The 16,763-nt window shown below is 38.5% G+C and overlaps 1 protein-coding gene across 4 annotated transcripts in view; it reads left to right on the top strand.

The window, feature by feature from the left end:
- The window catches only part of LOC100559465 (thyroid transcription factor 1-associated protein 26), a 94,054-nt gene extending 77,540 nt beyond the window's left edge, over positions 1-16,514 (top strand). For all 4 annotated transcript variants that reach the window (XM_062966601.1, XM_062966602.1, XM_062966603.1 and 1 more), the window contains one exon: positions 14,255-16,514. In XM_062966601.1, coding sequence (XP_062822671.1) covers positions 14,255-14,314 — 60 coding nt within the window. In that variant the 3' untranslated portion in view covers positions 14,315-16,514. The remainder of the gene's footprint in view (positions 1-14,254) is intronic.
- Positions 16,515-16,763: the final 249 nt, after the last annotated feature.

The raw sequence follows: 16,763 nt of genomic DNA on the forward strand, positions 1-16,763 counted from the left end.
AGTAGACATTTCTTCCTACCACAATAAGAAAAGTCGATATGCTAGTATAATGCAAGGTTACACCAGCATATGCTATCAACAGGATCCCAGTCGATATTTGCAGACGTTTTACACAAGCAATGCTAGCCCTTGAAAGAAGGTAGATGAGTATAATATTTCTCATATATATATTTTTAAGGATGGGATCCCATGTGCGTGTTACCTCTCCCAGAACTCATTTTTGCTTGACAGAAGCCTTGACCCCTTGCCTTGCCATTCCATTGCTTGTGGATAGTGAGAGGGATCAGAGAAGCACCTAATTATGTTCCCATATCAAATGCAAAATAAGGACTTCTTCCACCAAGACCTACTGGGGTTTTCAAGAGATGTCAATGGATGATGTCATTGGTCTATGTCTAATTCTAGGTACACAGCTAGTGCTTTTCTGACCTCCACCAGCAAATGAATGGTTGGGAAGGGATGTTAATGTAATGGGGTCAATAGTATATGGAGGGGGGATGCTGAATATCACAAAGAATGAAAGAAAATGCTGACTCCTGGAACAACAACAAAAGATATACAGAAATGTAAGGTAGACTATGTCAGTAATGGGATGTCAGCCATAAAATGTGCATTTTAGTCTCAGCCACATTTTATTCTTTGGAGGTTTTGTAAAATTAAAAGCAGTAGATAAATCTGACAGACAAATGTATGTGGTAAGCATCAAGAATAACGACTTGGGGGGCATGTAAGAGAAGGAGCCAATGCATCATAGTCTGGGAGCTGGAGACATATTATAGATCAGCACTCTCATTATTGTTTCTAGCTTCAGTCAGATCCTAGCATTGTCTGAGAGTTGTGCTATGTAAAACCTTGTACCTTTTTTAACCCCATCATCTGCCGACTGGTTTGGGCTGTGCATAAAGGCCTACAGATGGTTGGGAAGTAGGCTTGGACCTGAATCAGTTTGACTGAAATTAATTTGTAATATTCAGTGTTCCGTTTCATGTAATCTCCTGAAAACAGAACAAGGAGGAGAGAACGGAAAAGCTCGGCAAAATAGATCAAAAGTGCTGGATTTATCAACTACTGGAGAGGATGGAGTTATATCTGCATTATACCTGAGGCAGGGATTTGCCACAAGGCTCCTGGAGAAGATCCTGCAGTGTCGTTTCTTCCTCCTTGGCAGTGGAAAAGTTTCCTAGGCTCCTCCGCCAGAGAGGGCTCTGCTGGGAACTTGCTTTCCCAGCAGCACTTGAATGGGATGGACATTAAGAACAAAGGATGCCCCCAGGCAAGAGACGAAAACCTTTCCAATGCTAATTAGGGTGATTAACTGAAACATTAATGCTGGCTTCCCAATGACAAAGGACTCTTGCCACACCCTGGACTCTACACAGATATATATTCTTTCCTTTCCTTACTTAGTTTATCCATACCTCACAACCCCTGATGATGCCTGCCATAGATGTGGGTGAAATGTCAGGAGAGAATACTTCTGGAACATGGCCACACAGCCCGAAAGACATACAACAACCCAGTCTCTGAGTTTCTCTCAGAGCATGATGGGAGTTGAAGTTTTTTTCTCTGTGTGTGTTTCTCAGCCAATAAAAGGCCTGATTGTGTCCATACTTTGATTGGCTGAGAATTGACACAACCGGCAATTAAAATTCCCAGAACCTTCTTTTGCAGTTTGTCTTATTTTAAATTTATTTATTTATTTATTTACAGTATTTATATTCCGCCCTTCTCACCCCGAAGGGGACTCAGGGCGGATTACAATGAACACATATATGGCAAACATTCAATGCCAACAGACAAACAACATACAGTAGACAGACTCAGAGGCATTTTTTAAAACATTTTTCCAGCTTCACGATTCCGGCCACAGGGGGAGCTGTTGCTTCACTGTCCAGTAGTGGCTGTACTTCCTCATTCCTTTCCTCGTGTTTTGCTGGCAGTTTTATGGTGTTGTAAATTAGTTAAATTAGCCTCCCACATAAAGCGTCCCTAAATTTCCCTAATTGACAGATGCAACTGTCTTTCGGGGCTGCATAGGTCAACAGCAAGCCAGGGCTATTAATGGTCGGAGGCTTAACCCGACCCGGGCTTCGAACTCATGACCTCTCAGTCAGTAGTGATTTATTGCAACTGGTTACTAGCCAGCAGCGCCACAATCTAAAAATCAGTAGATTGGTGAATTATTCTAAAACTTGGCAGACCTGCAGTTGTAAATGGAGTCTAAAACTTAGGTACGTTTCATGCAGATAGGCTTTAAAATGATAGAGGATTGAAATTTCCCATTGTAGCCAATGGGCCAAATCTTTGCCAAATGAAAATGGCAACATTCCTCCCGATTCGAGTAACTTCCCAGTGAACAGAATGAGAGGTTAGCTGAAAATGGACCCCAAAATGGCATGCCTTTTGGCCAAATTGCACACCTCTATTGGGAAGTACTTTATAGCATCGCATATTGATAATGGCATCAGGGAACTCCATGATGAGATCAATGAGTGTGTAAGTCAGTTGGGTTATGCTTAATAATCAGGAAAGTAGGGTTTAAACACATGAAAAAACATTCTGTTTCATAAAACATTATTACTAATGGACTTTTAGCAAAAGGTTTTACAGCTACACTTCAGCTGGAATAATATCACCATCTGTGGGGTGGAAATTGTTTTCTTAATCACTCTTTCTGCTACTATCAACCTATTTTTATTACAAAAGCTTTTCCAAGTATGACACATGAATGCTGGACACTTGCAATAACATCTGCTAAAGAGGAAGAGATAATAATATAAATGGGAAAAGCCTACTTTTCTTATTTTTATTGAGCCCAATTATATGTATTTATAGCCTGGCGCTTAATGTTTGCTTTTTTGGCTGAAGCAGCCCTGTACTTCTGCTGTGATATAACCTTTTCTCTCCCCTCTCTAGTCTTCACCAAGCTCCTTCTAAACATAAACCAAGGTTGTTTCACCAATTCTCCTCCACCTCTCTTTTGTAAAAGGACTGGAATCTTGCATCATTGTGAGATCAGAGAACTCTGACCAAACCTATGCGGATATCTGTTGCATGAGACTTGTAATTGACTTTTTTATAACAAGTCCAACTTTCAATGAGAAAATATTGCAAAGCATTTATTGAAGGTAACATGCTAACAACATGCTAGCACGAACACGAGGAAGTGTGTCCTGCTTAAGACCAGCATTTACAACAGAGAATACTACCATTATGACTACAAAGTATCCAAAGACATTTGTAAGCAAAGTTCAAGTGGGCTGAAACAACTCAAAGACCAGCACAGAGAAATAAGTTTTCTGACGGGGCAGATAGAAGACAGGTCTTTGGGTTACGAAAGCTACATTTCAATTAAATCACAAAATTCAGAGTATAGGGTTGTGTGTTTTTGAGGGGCCAAAGCACTCTTCTATCCTTCTTTTATCCCAAGGTCTCAAGTTTATAATTTTACCACCATGGAGCTTTGCAAAGGTTTCTCAAGGCAATGAAATACCAAGGTATTCTTTCTCTGCTTTAGACGTGCAAATTGAAGTCAAGCATTATAATGGTTATAAAAGGAGCCTGTGAGATATTGTGTGACCAGATTCAACTTAGAGTAATGTATTTGCAATGCCATGGCAACTACAAAAGTACGTTTCAGAAGTACCTTATGTAGCTTTTAGTACACAATATGCACCAAGGTTCCGTAAAGTAATGAAACAGTAAGTCCTGTGGGTGAAGGACACAAAAATGGAATGCAGTGCCTAAACTTATAATAAACACTAATCTAGGTGCTTTTTAAGAAATGACAAGAAGGGAAGACTGTTTTTGTGAAGTTCTATTTTTGTTTCAGTTTTTGAAGTTAATGAGAAGGGAAGAAAACCACCTTCCTTCCTCATATTTCCAGGAGGAACTGTGGGTGAATATCTGGTTAGAAATGTTAACAGTTTTCATTACCATTAAAAATGACTGTATATTAAGTATTTGGTATCAAAATGCAGATTGTAGATTTGCCCATCTCTTCATTATGTTTGGAAGCAACAGATTGGATGTACACTTGGTTTGTGGTCTAGCAAGTGCACCAATCTGTATGAGGGATTATACCTCAAGCGTGAGATATAGATTCCTAATAGGTTTATCATTTTTGGGAAAAATTACAGTGAATTTGTAAAACTACCATTATTTTTTTAATAAAGCCAAACCAAAAAGAAAGAACAAACACAACAGGATAGGGAGATTGATTATAAAAACTCATGGTAAGACAAGTTTACCATTGTTACAAGTAAGTAAGTATCATATTTTCAAACATACATGCATATTTACCGATACATTTGTGGGAAAATATGCACATTTTCTGTGCCTTCACTCATCAAAATAACTCATGTTGATGAATTCCACCCACCCAACTTGATTAAATTCTGAGTTGATTCATTCTCATGTGGTACATACCTACACATATTGAGCTTTGCTACATGGACAAAAGAATAGATATGGTTCTATTTTGTATAATGTTTTATTATGAACAAATTGTTAGTGAGAGGAGAGGCAACAACTATTTTTAGATGCTCCTTCACCTTGGATTTCTGCAGATGTGAACTCTTCTTTGTTCATTAGCCTATAATAATCCACAGTATTAGTCCCAGAAATAAACCAAGGACTGTATCTTCTAAATGAAAGGGTAGGAAAATCGTGATTCTGCAGATGTTGCTGGATGACAACTCGCATTATCCCTAGGAGTAGCCCATGTTATCTTGGACATGTGAATTAGAGTCCCACCTTGAAAGGCCATGGATTTTCTGCCTCTGATTCAATAAAAAAATTAAAACACAGTTCTTCACCACTTTAAAAAAATATGCCTGGAACCAGTATTGCTGATTTTGGGAGCTGGAGTTATGCATTCCTCTTCCTGATTATGCATTCCTCTTCCTGATTAATTTATTAGGAGGATTTTTTTAAAAAAAAATACAATCCTTTTGGTTACAGTGAGCCATGAAAATCTCATGTATGCTCAAAAATCTTTATTTCAGAAGGCTAAAATATAGAAAGATAGCACTTGGCTTTTGCATGTCCTCTCACCTGCCATTTTCCTCCCTTTGATGCACCCGCTGGGAAAATTTCTAAGGGCACCTAAGTGAATGCTAATGTAGTCATTAATCCTTGGCAGGAAATATTCTGTCTCATGTTGCCTTCTTTAACAGGAAGGTGTAAACCTTTTTGTGGGACTTCTGTTTCCAAGTTATTTGTTGTAAATCAGCATCTTCATAGGCTTTATCCAATCACCAACTGAAAATTAATGACATAATGTTTCTCCTATCTGCCTTGTGTCAATGGAACATTAATCAATGTAGTTAATCCCCCTCCCTCCTACAGCCCCTCTATGCACCTTTAGCATTGGTTAAAGAAGGCTGGAACAACTACTGGTACACACTGTTTCTGTTACAGAAAATTTGAGTACAATGGACAGAGGGGAGTCCCCAGGCATTGAATACCCAAATATACCATTGAGGAGTGTGGAGGAAGGGTAATATTTTTTTCATCTTTTTTGTCAAATTGCTCACAAAACTTTGCCTACACCATTAACTTCAGTGCTTAAACAGGATCCTTACCACTTCAAACTTGCATGATTTCATTTGGTTTTTGACTTGCAAATAACATAATCCACCAAAACTGACATCAGAATCAGACTCCCTAGGTTAAACTCCATAAGAAAAATGTAAGTTTCAATACAATTTATAATGTTTCTAGGTATATAACAACTATGATAATTTGTGCTTGCTTTAAAAAGTTTATATTTTAATTTCTCCACAACTATCGAGTATTTCTTGAATAATCAGGTACCAGATTAAAGGTACTGGGGGGGGGGGGTGATAGTGGTACATAATACATTTTTGTCTGCACAATACTGATTTACTAACAGATTAAATTAAACCTTTAGATTATTTATACAAAAATTAAAATTTGTTAAAAGAATTAAAAGAGTTAAAAGAAATAATATAAATAAGAACAATTAAGGTGAAATTTTAATGAAAAAGAGCTGGAGGAGAAGACAAAAAGAACATGGAATAATACAGAAAATATAAGAAGATTTGACTATTCGGTTTTTTAATTAGATGACAATACTATTCCTCTTTTTGTTATAAAGGATATATGGAATTTGTAACCTTTTTAACACTTTAATGTCTGTAAGGGTAATAAAAAGGTAAAGGTAAAGTTTTCCCCTGACCTTAAGTCCAGTCATGTCTGACTCTGGGGGGTTGGTGCTCATCTCCATTTCTAAGCCAAAGAGCCGGCGTTGTCCATAGACATCTCCAAGGTCATGTGGCCGGCATGACTGCATGGAGCACCGTTACCTTCTTGCCGGAGCGGTACCTATTGATCTACTCACATTGCCATGTTTTCAAACTGCTAGGTTGGCAGAAGCTGGAGCTAACTGCTCACACCGCTCCCGAGGTTTGAACCTGGGACCTTTCGGTCTTCAAGTTCAGCAGCTCAGCGCTTTAACACACTTCGCCACCGGGGTAATAGAGATGAAGAATTAGATGTAACAACTATAATTTTGTACAATGTCTTTCCCTCCATCCCCTCAACCTCCCAGTTCCATGGTGGCATACTAGATATTTGTAAAGAGTTAACCTACTAACAATAACTCCATTACTCCTACCCTCCTTTTCCCCCCTTTTTACTCAACTGCTCAATTTCCTGCTTTTATGTGAAAAAAAATCTGGAAATATTAAATAAAATATTATAAAATATATAGAATGAGTCATAGAATTTAAATTATTGTGTGTTATGAACTTACTCTTCATGATTTGCTAAAAAAATTTAAAAAAATGTTTCAACCACACCTCCTTTTTCTGGCTATGTGTCTGCTTTCATACAATATAATTCTTGTATTTATTTACAGCATACCTCACAATTAGAGGTTTATTTTTCCCCATTCATTCACTTGACAGGATAACAAGTGACTTTTTAGATTCTTTGAACAATGCTGCGAATATTTTAAGAACAAAATCAGTTTTGATTAGAACTTCCTGCTCTATGAATAAAATTTATGTCACATTCCCTTAGACCCTGACAGTGTCAACATGACAATTTTTGTAATGTGGTTCACAAGATATTTTCTCTGTCATGTCCCATTTGGCAAAACAGGCAACCCTGAAATCCTCCAAAGATAAATGACTGATACCCTTCCAAGCCTAAAGGGTGCAACAATGATTAGGATGACAGATGTGTTTTTTGAGGTCAGGAAAATACTCTGCAGAGTACATTTTTCCTCAAGTCTGTCGAGGTTAACAAAGCAGAACAGAGAAAATTGTAGCCCTATTGAAATCTTTCCTGTTGGCCAGCCTTTAGACCAAGTAGCCATGACTAGTCAAACAACAGTAATAAATATTTCCAAATTTAGGGTTATGGCTTTCTCCTTATGCTTTAAAAATCTTAGAATTCTATCAAGTTTGAACGTAAGATTCTGCAAGTGATTGGCTGTTTGCCTACATTCATAATTTACGTTTTTATTCACCTGTTTCTGTGTGTTCTGTTATAACAGTTGCTATGGCTACACTCTAATCTCACACTGCAGATATTGACACTGTTAGGCATAGGACAAAGTTACGGTATTGCTGATGAACCCTTTGACATACATTTCTCCTTTCCATCTATGCAAAATACCACTGTTAAATCATGGCCAATAGACCTACAGACCTGCCCATATTACTCAATTATGAAGACATTGACAGTCATTTCCACAGTAAATCAGATTGCTGTGATTTGCATAGCTCACTCTTTATTACTTTTATCATATCATTCTCCTTAATTGCCCAAGTCAGCTCAGTTTTAGCTTCATCCAAACTAGGGTGAGCACAGGGTATCTCTCCCCCTCCCCATTCCATTCATTGGATATCATCCAATTTTAAGTATTGGGGTTTGATTTCTATAGTCTGTCACCAAACATAAAGTGTTATTTAGGTTTTCAGGTGTGCATTTGGGATTAATTAAATCAGCCTTACACTCATAGAATCATAGAGTTGGAAGAGACTTGTGGGCCATCCAGTCCAATTTCCTGCCAAGAAGCAGGAAAGTCGCATTCAGAGCACCCCCGACAGATGGCCATCCAATCTCTGTTTAAAAGCCTCCAAAGAAGGAGCCTCCACCACACTCCAGTGCAGAGTGTTCCACTGCTTAACAGTTCTCACAGTTAGGAAGTTTTTCCTACTGTTCAGGTGGAATCTCCTTTCCTGTAGTTTGAAGCCATTGTTCCGCCTCCTAGTGTCCAGGGAAGCAGAAAACAAGCTTGCTCCCTCCTCCCTATGACTTCACTTCATACATGGCTCTCATCATGTCTCTTCTCAGCCATCTCTTATGCAGGCTAAACATGTCCAGCTCTTTAAACCACTCCTCATAGGGCTTGTTCTCCAGACCTTTGATCATTTTAGTTGCCCTCCTCTGGACACATTCCAACTTGTCAACATCTCTCTTCAATTGCAGTGCCCAGAATTGGACACAGTGTGATTCCAGTTGTGATCTAACCAAGGCAGAATAGAGGGGTAGCATGACTTCCCTGGATCTAGACACTAGAGTCCTATTTATGCAGGCCAAAATCCCATTGGCTTTTTAAGCTGTTGCATGACATTGTTGGCTCATGTTTAACTTGTTGTCCATGAGAAATCAAAGATCTTTTTCACACATACTGCTATCGAGCCCCATTCTTTATCTTTGCATTTCATTTTTTCTGCCTGACTGGAGTATTTTGCATTCGTCCCTGTTGAACTTCATTTTGTTAGTTTTGGCCCATCTCTCTAATCTGTTATGTTCATTTTGAACTCTGCTCCTGTGTTCTGGAGTATTGGCTATCCCTTCCAATTTGGTGTTGTCTGCAATGGAACATTAACTGCTTTTTCAACAAATCATGTAATTTCATGAGATCCTAATCAGCTCAGTTAAGTCATTTTGACTTCTTTGTCTTTGTAGTTGGTTTTAATAAGGGCACTGGTTTTGTATTTGTGAACCACCATGACTATCTTCATTGTGTTATGAAGAAAAGAGTGGGTGTTTGTTTTCTCTTTGATTCTGAACAATGTAGTATTTATTTTCATTTATTAAATAATTAGTTACTGTTTAGTATTCATATACATTGTCTTTAAGATGGAGAAAAGAGACAAAGCCGGAAATTTGGTTGCCTCTGCTTTTCAGACGGAACCCACAAAGATGTAGAAGACCCTGACACGGTTCGTTTCTCTTCCACCCTCACTTTTTCTTTGGCTACGAGGGAGCTAAATGCAGTACAAGTACAGTTTACTCAACAAGGCAATGTGCTTAACCTCAGATTACCCTCGACAGAATCGCCTGGAGGGAACTGTTATATAAAAGTCATATAGTAGCAGCTGCCTTACAGATCTTTTCTAATCATGTTGATCTGTTAGTTGTCATGTTAGAGGAGAACTGCGTTCGCAGCTACACAATGAGTTCTCTAAAATAGCAGAAGTGCACATATATAGTCCTTTGTATCAATTCACTCCATTCCATAACACCCTTGTACACTTTTCTTCCTAAACGAACTCTTCCATTCCATTGTTGATCACAATGGTACTGTGTTATGTTTTCCACTCCTAAATCATAAATATGCTTTATGGCGTTTGCTTAAGTCATCCCAACTCGCTCTTGAAAGGTTTTTCATTTCAAAAGGTGCTGTGAATGCTGTGATTAGGTAGCTAATGTAATTGCCTTTTATTACAGGTCAACTGGTATGAATTCCATCACCAGTAATGGGGAGAAGTACATTAAGATAAAGCTGATTGGGAGGAATCATTACCGCTGATTAGCATAAAGATCACTCATTTCCCAGGGCTCATTTCTGATAAACATGCTCATCTATTTAGCAGAAATTATGCCAATTTTTTAAAAAAGGAACTTGTGTTTACACCCTCCCCCCACATTCTCTACAAAATCACAGAAGGGAAATGAGAAACAATTTTAACTGTAAAATCTATCTATCATCTATCTATCTATCAATTGATCTATCTCAAAAAAGGTTTTAAAAACGAAAATACAATACCACCCACAGCTCAAACCTGCCCGCACAAAAAAGAGAAATCTGCAATGAAGCTGCATATTCATTATTGGCAGATTGGCCTGATGAAATCTAATTATTTGTGAACACATGAGTAGCATCTTAATTCAGAGAACAAAGCATGATAATCACGCTCCTAATCAGCAATTTTTACTTCCAAAATTTCTCACATCAGAGCCTGGTGAGTAGCCAGGGTCGTGGGAGTGATAGTTATTTCTGTCCAGTCAAAATCCTCTTGTATCAAAGGCACACAGAAATTCTTGTCTTTCAGATATTAGCCAGGAATGCTCACAAAATGTGGATCTTTTCAGAGGTGGAAGCACATATTGGCAAAGGCTGGAGGGGGTTGGCTGCAATCACATTTAGTATCATGAACCACTTCACAAACAAAATGGCAACAGATCAACTGAAATGTGCCATTTTTCTACTGATTTTTTAAAGTCAGGAGAACATTGGGACATGAAGTGGCAATAAGCATCACAAAATTGGTGAAATGATGCGATAAAAACTTCCACAGATTTAAAAATCTAGATATGTAAGTTATCTCCTTTTAATCACTCTTGGCCAAATCCAAGGAACCCTAACCCAAATGGCACAATTTTTTATAGGATGGATCAGGGCAGCAGAGAGAAAAGAGAAGTAATATTGTGACAGGCAGTGTATGCATGCATATGTATGTGCCTTCAAGTTGCCCACTGATTGGACAAACCCATTAATTTTATGAATTTCCTTAGGAAAGGAGTATTTAGAGATCATATTGTTAATTCCTTCCTCTGAAATACAGCCTACAGTATCTGGTATTTCCTGGCAGTCTCCTAACTAGAACTAACTAGGAGTGACCCAGCTTAGATTCCAAGATCAGTAATAGGGATGGTAAAACTCAGTCTGAATCTTGATGGATGTCCAGAATAATGAAGCATGGTTGTTGTTTCCCCCCCCCCCCCCCAGAACTTTGAGATACTCAGGAATTATTTTTCTCGTAATAATGGGAAAGCAATTCATTTCCATTCAATCCATAGTGGGAAACCCCTGTTTCTGCATTAGCTTCAGGAGATGCAGAAATTTGTTATGTATAGTTTTTCCTTGGGGATTCAACAATGCTGGAATCCTGCTTGAGGTTTTTAATGTTACCACATTGTGTCTCTGTTCAGAGTTGCCATGATTGGCATCATGTTTATTTTTATGCTGATTTACCTTGTTAAAACCACCATGAGTGGCCTGTACATCAGAAACAAGTAAATCCATCGAGGTTGACTACTATGCTGGAATAAATGCAAACTAAAATTAAGCCATCCATTAGCCATTTTATTACTGGGAAGCAGTCACTGCAGTTGGTGAGGATGTGTTCCTCTGTTGTTCAGGAAGCAGCTGGCTGAAGGTCTCTGACGTGAGTGATCTTTTTCACACAAACACTTTGTGACTGGGGTCTTGTTTCTGCATGCCGCACTGAAGACTGCTCATGGCAGGCAATAGCTGCTTCTCAACTACCGAAGTTCAAAACATTGCAGCCAGGTGGGTTACTGGTACATCTTGCAGTAACTATATTGTTGTTATTGTTTGCCTTTGAGTCATTTCTAACTGATGGTGAACTTAGGGATAAGGCTCGTCAAAGATCACCCAATAGGTCTCCATAGGCTGCCAATTAGTTTTGGGGGAAAATACAAAATGTTAACTTTAAAGCCTTATATAGTTTGTATCCATGTTAACTACAAAATGTATTTCTCCCATACAATTCATTCCATACACTCAGGTCATCTGGGAGAAATCTACTTTGGTCTGCGAAAACTAGATTGTTACCCAGAGCACATTTTCTTTGACTTCCCCAATATTGTAGAATGGCCTGCTGGAAGAAATTTGTCAGCATGTGTTTTAAGCATCATTTTGATCTACAGGGACATGTTGGTAAGAAATAATAACAATAATAATAATATGCTAGGCAAGTATAGGATCTCAGCTGCTATCAATGCAACACATGGAACAGTTCTCTGATTTGCCAATATGTTATAGTAGCAGTTGAGTAATCCCACTGCCCATCATTTGACAAGTGTGAATGTTTCAAATATTCAAGGAGTCAAATGTCTCTGCTGCAAAGTCTGATTTTACATCCTGAGATTTGGAAGCTGTAGGCTTTTTCTCACAATCATAAAAGAAAATTCTTTTGGAAAGAAATGCCCCCCCCTTCCCAGAGTTCCATACCTTCTCAAAGTATGGCGTTTTATGAACAACTCCCCACATGATAGCATGCATGTCAAAACTACAAAATGAGCTATCTCATTTATCTTTGAATCATTTTACCTTTTTTTAAGTTAGAGAAAAAGGGAGGCTAGTCCTACTTATGTGACAGACTTTGAGAATCTTAACATCCAGCTTTCACTCATATTCACAGAGGCTAAGCTTGAGCCTTTTTAATGGAAAAAAGCACTTTATTGAAGTAACAAGGTGGGCTGTGGGCACTAGATACAGAGCGGATTTTTAAAATCTCATGCAGAACAGAAAGGGCACATATCGGAGCTGATGGTAAATGGGAATTAATTAGAAGCCAGGAGGAGACTGTGGGAATGGGAGATGAATAAATCAAAATTTTTGATCACTAGATCTTGTGTGGTCCCAGCTGCTGCTGCAATGGCAAAACAGTACAAGTTATAGCCGTCAAACCCTTTTTATGACTGTGATATACACCTTTGGAGCACAGATATATAGCTCCTTTTGACTTTCTACAGACACATGGCATGATTCTACCTTTGCCTGGACTGTCAAGCTAAGCAGTCAAATCTCAGTTGCTTAGAAATCAGCCTTTGAATGGCCTTGTTGCAAGGAAGGATGAGAAAGTACTTGTTTGAATTTCATTTCACTTTGGAAAGATCTACTGAAAAATAAAAAGATGCATGCTGTTAGAGGAATTCACTGTTGCAAGTTCTAGTCTGAACCTGACAATAGAAGCATAGAGTTGGAATGGGCTGTGAAAGCTAGTCCAACCCCTAGCATTGCAGGGACATACAACTAAAGAAATTCAAGATCACATGTGTCAAATGCAAGGTCTGCAGCCACCACATTATTTTATGTGGTCCTTGAGGTTTTCATTGCCAGGGAAACATAGCGATATTTATACATTTTTACAATTGCAAATAGCACATTGCAAGCAACCATAAGACTGATGTGGCCCTTGGTGAAAATGAGTTTAACACTCCTGCTCTATATGTTGAGAACAATGAAACAATTTTTTCATCCAATAATAATAATAATAATAATAATTTTATTTCTTACACGCCTCAAGGATATGCAGGTAAAAAAACAATTAAAATACATAAACACAGCAAAAACACTACAAATATATAACTAAAATGTACCTCCACAAAAGTTACATGCCAAACCATATCTCTATGAAATACATATTAAAACAGACAGAACAGAGATTAAACAAAGGACATGCATTAAAATTCATGTTTATGTTTCTTAGTTTGGTATCCAATGGTTTCTTCATAGGCTGTGATAATGGAAGTCTTCAGTTTATTCCAAAGTTCCTCAACATTTTCAGGATGTTTTATGTGTAGATAATTCTTAAATATTGTTTGGAGAAGGGCCTATTTGAAGGGCTCTTTAAGGCCTTTGGTGTTCATTTTACACATTATCTTTCTTTCTTGGTATCTGCGTTTGGGAGCAATCTTGATGGCTATCATGGAACAGAATTAGCCTTTGGCCTGTCCAGCAGTTATCAGCACCTGTCATAGCTTTTGTGAGCAGCATATCACATAGTCTAGGAAGTGCCAGTGCTTTGACTGGGAGTGCTACCATGATGTCTTAAGCTTCTTTTTCTGGTGGAAGAGTGTGTTTGTGATGACAAGGATGTGTTCCATATATTTGGTGAGAAGCAAGATGCCATTCTGATAGCTGCTTCCAAATTCACCTTTCCTTTTGGTCCCTGGCCACAGGTTGAAATTTCGTCCAACTCTCTTATTAAAATCACCCAGGAAAATGATTTTGTCCTCCTTGGTATCTCCGACAGGATAGTGTCCATCTGACAGTAAAATTTCCCTTGATGTCTTCGTCAGCATTTAGTGTTGATGCATAGGCACTTACGATGGTTGCTGCTGGTTTTTGGCAAGGTTAATTTGAAGGGTTGAGAGTCATTTGTTAATGCTTCAGACAGATGTTTCACCAGGTTGCTTCTGACAGCAAAGCCAACTCTGTGTAATCTTCGTTCTTCTTCAGGCAGTCCCTTTTAGAAGAAGGTCTAGAACAAAAGGGAGAAATGCATCAAGAGGAAAGTGAGTCAAGCCAACCCTGACTGGGACCACCTTCCACCCGGAAATCAATGTCCTCACTGTGGAAGAACATGCAGATCAAGAATAGGTCTCTGCAGTCACCTACAGACCCACCATCAAGACACGACATTTGGATGACAATCATACTCGGGCACAAGCGATCACTGATGATGATGACTCCCTGGCAGTGACAGCTGTTCAACAATGAAATATGCTGCCTCAGATTATGGTGAAGTCTCTTTCTCTGGATGTTTTTAAACAGACTGGATGAGTCATCTGCTGGGTGTATTTGATTGTGTATCATCCATGCTGAGAGGTTGGAGTGGATGCCTCTTGCAGTTTCTTTCAACTTTATAATTCTATACTTCTATTTTTATTATTCTGTGACATTGTGAGGAAACAGAAAATTCAATGTAACTGTGATTAATTTTTCTAGTACCATCCATAACTTGAAGCAATGATGCCACTTGCTAGTAAAGGCTGGTGAATTCTATATCATTGGAATTGTGAATCTACACCAGATTTTAATCTAAATTATAAAGGTGCTGGGACTATTTTAAGGACTGGATCCCACATGTTGTACAAATCCCTTAAAGGGAACAGATGGACTACCCCACTGATGTGGCTGCCACTGTTTCCTTTTCAAGAAAAAAAATCTAGATATTCTTCTAAACTGTTTTGTAAAATCAGTTCAATGCCAGCCCCTTTGAACTGTTTGCCAGTTTAATCTTCATGTGTTTTTCATGAATCCATTTTTTCCTTCTCACATTCCTTTCCCTCTCCCCAACTCTGATGAATCTATAAAAATCAGCTTTATATGAGAAGCAAAGCAAAGAATCTGCCAAGAGATGTAGGAACAATGCAGATTCACTTAAGTGAAATGAACTGTTCAATGAACATGCAGTACAAATTGGTTCAGTACCATTACTTACACTATTAGTTTAAAAGCTATATCTGGCTGAGCACGTAGTACCGATGACAGTTTCTCCATTTCACATCTGTGCAGAACTGAATGCTTTGTCTTATTGCATTTACATTTGAAAAGAGATTGCGGTATGGTCTCCTTTTCCATGGATTTGATATCGACTGTTTCTTTCACCTATGCTACAAAAAATCTTTACAGATGCCTCTCTTGGTCCTTAAATGTCATTCTATGGCATGATTCCAGACCAAGCATAATCATAGCTTTTGCTATTATCCATGGTATAAGTTATCACCTGTGAAAATGGAGGTCATATGTGTTTCATCCATTAAAAAAGACTATGTTCTTACATTGAGATTTCATACCATATATCTCTGCAGGCAGAGTTACACATTGATCCTTCAGGTATCTCTTCTGTTGAATGTTGTGTAACTGAATGCAAACTTGAATGCACAAACATGTCACCACATCTGTAAGTCCACTGCCACACACTTAAAAAGAATATACAAATTCTGCATTGAGTAAAAATGTTCAGCCACTTCCATAGCGAGACTTGAGCATGTGTCATGACTCTCTCCTCCTGTACTTCCGTTCTATATTTTTTCAAAGCAATACTGCAATTATAAGTATGATTCATATTTTAAACAACTAAAAAATTACTGTCTCAAGAATAGCAAGGAGTAGAAGAAGAGGGTACAGGAGGTGAATCCCAGCCCTTGAATATCTCTTGACTACTTAGAAAATAGCACAGAAGAATTGCCTCCTGTACCAAGTAGGTGATGGGAACATGGTGTGATTGGCAGCTATTGACATGACTTGTCCTTCAGAAACAGGAGATTGGTTTATCATGGGAAGGAGATAAACCATCAGATAGGTACAGTATTCTGTGATAGAATTGTCACCAAAAGCACTGGTTCTGCTTCAATGCTGGGTTGCCTTCTTCCTGAGATAAAGTCCTCAGGTATGAAACTCTATACAGCCACAAAACCCACTAGGTCACACTAAAGCACCCATTTTTTATCTAGGCTAACACTATTGTATCCACCGAAGCCAGGACATTAAGCCCATTATAGACTGCCACACTGTATTCCTTTCTGATCGCGTCCTTCTTAGGGGTGGATCAATAAATGGACATATTCAAAATATTCTAATGACGTTTATTTAAGTTTCTCACCACAACAAAGACCACTCAGTGATCACGTTGGAGGGAATCCTGGAGCAATCAGAGGCTAGCGCAGGAATCTTGAATAGCTGTCAAATGTAATAAATATGCTATGTATTTGCAGTTGTGGTATGCTAGTTCTTTGAAGTGTCTCCACTGACATTCTCTCTGTCCACTGAGAATCAAACCTCTGATTTTGGCTTCATTCCATCTTTGTCTTAGTTGATACTTTGGAAGCTTGACAGTCTGGGCCCCGAACGTGCAGTTTTAGTGAAGCTGAAATTACATGACATAAATAAAAGAAACATAATTTGAAATCAGAGAGAGCCAGCATGGTACAGTGGTTTGAGCGTTGAACTATGATTCTGGATA

This window comes from Anolis carolinensis, unplaced genomic scaffold (genome assembly GCF_035594765.1).
Source record: "Anolis carolinensis isolate JA03-04 unplaced genomic scaffold, rAnoCar3.1.pri scaffold_25, whole genome shotgun sequence".
NCBI lineage: Eukaryota > Metazoa > Chordata > Lepidosauria > Squamata > Dactyloidae > Anolis > Anolis carolinensis.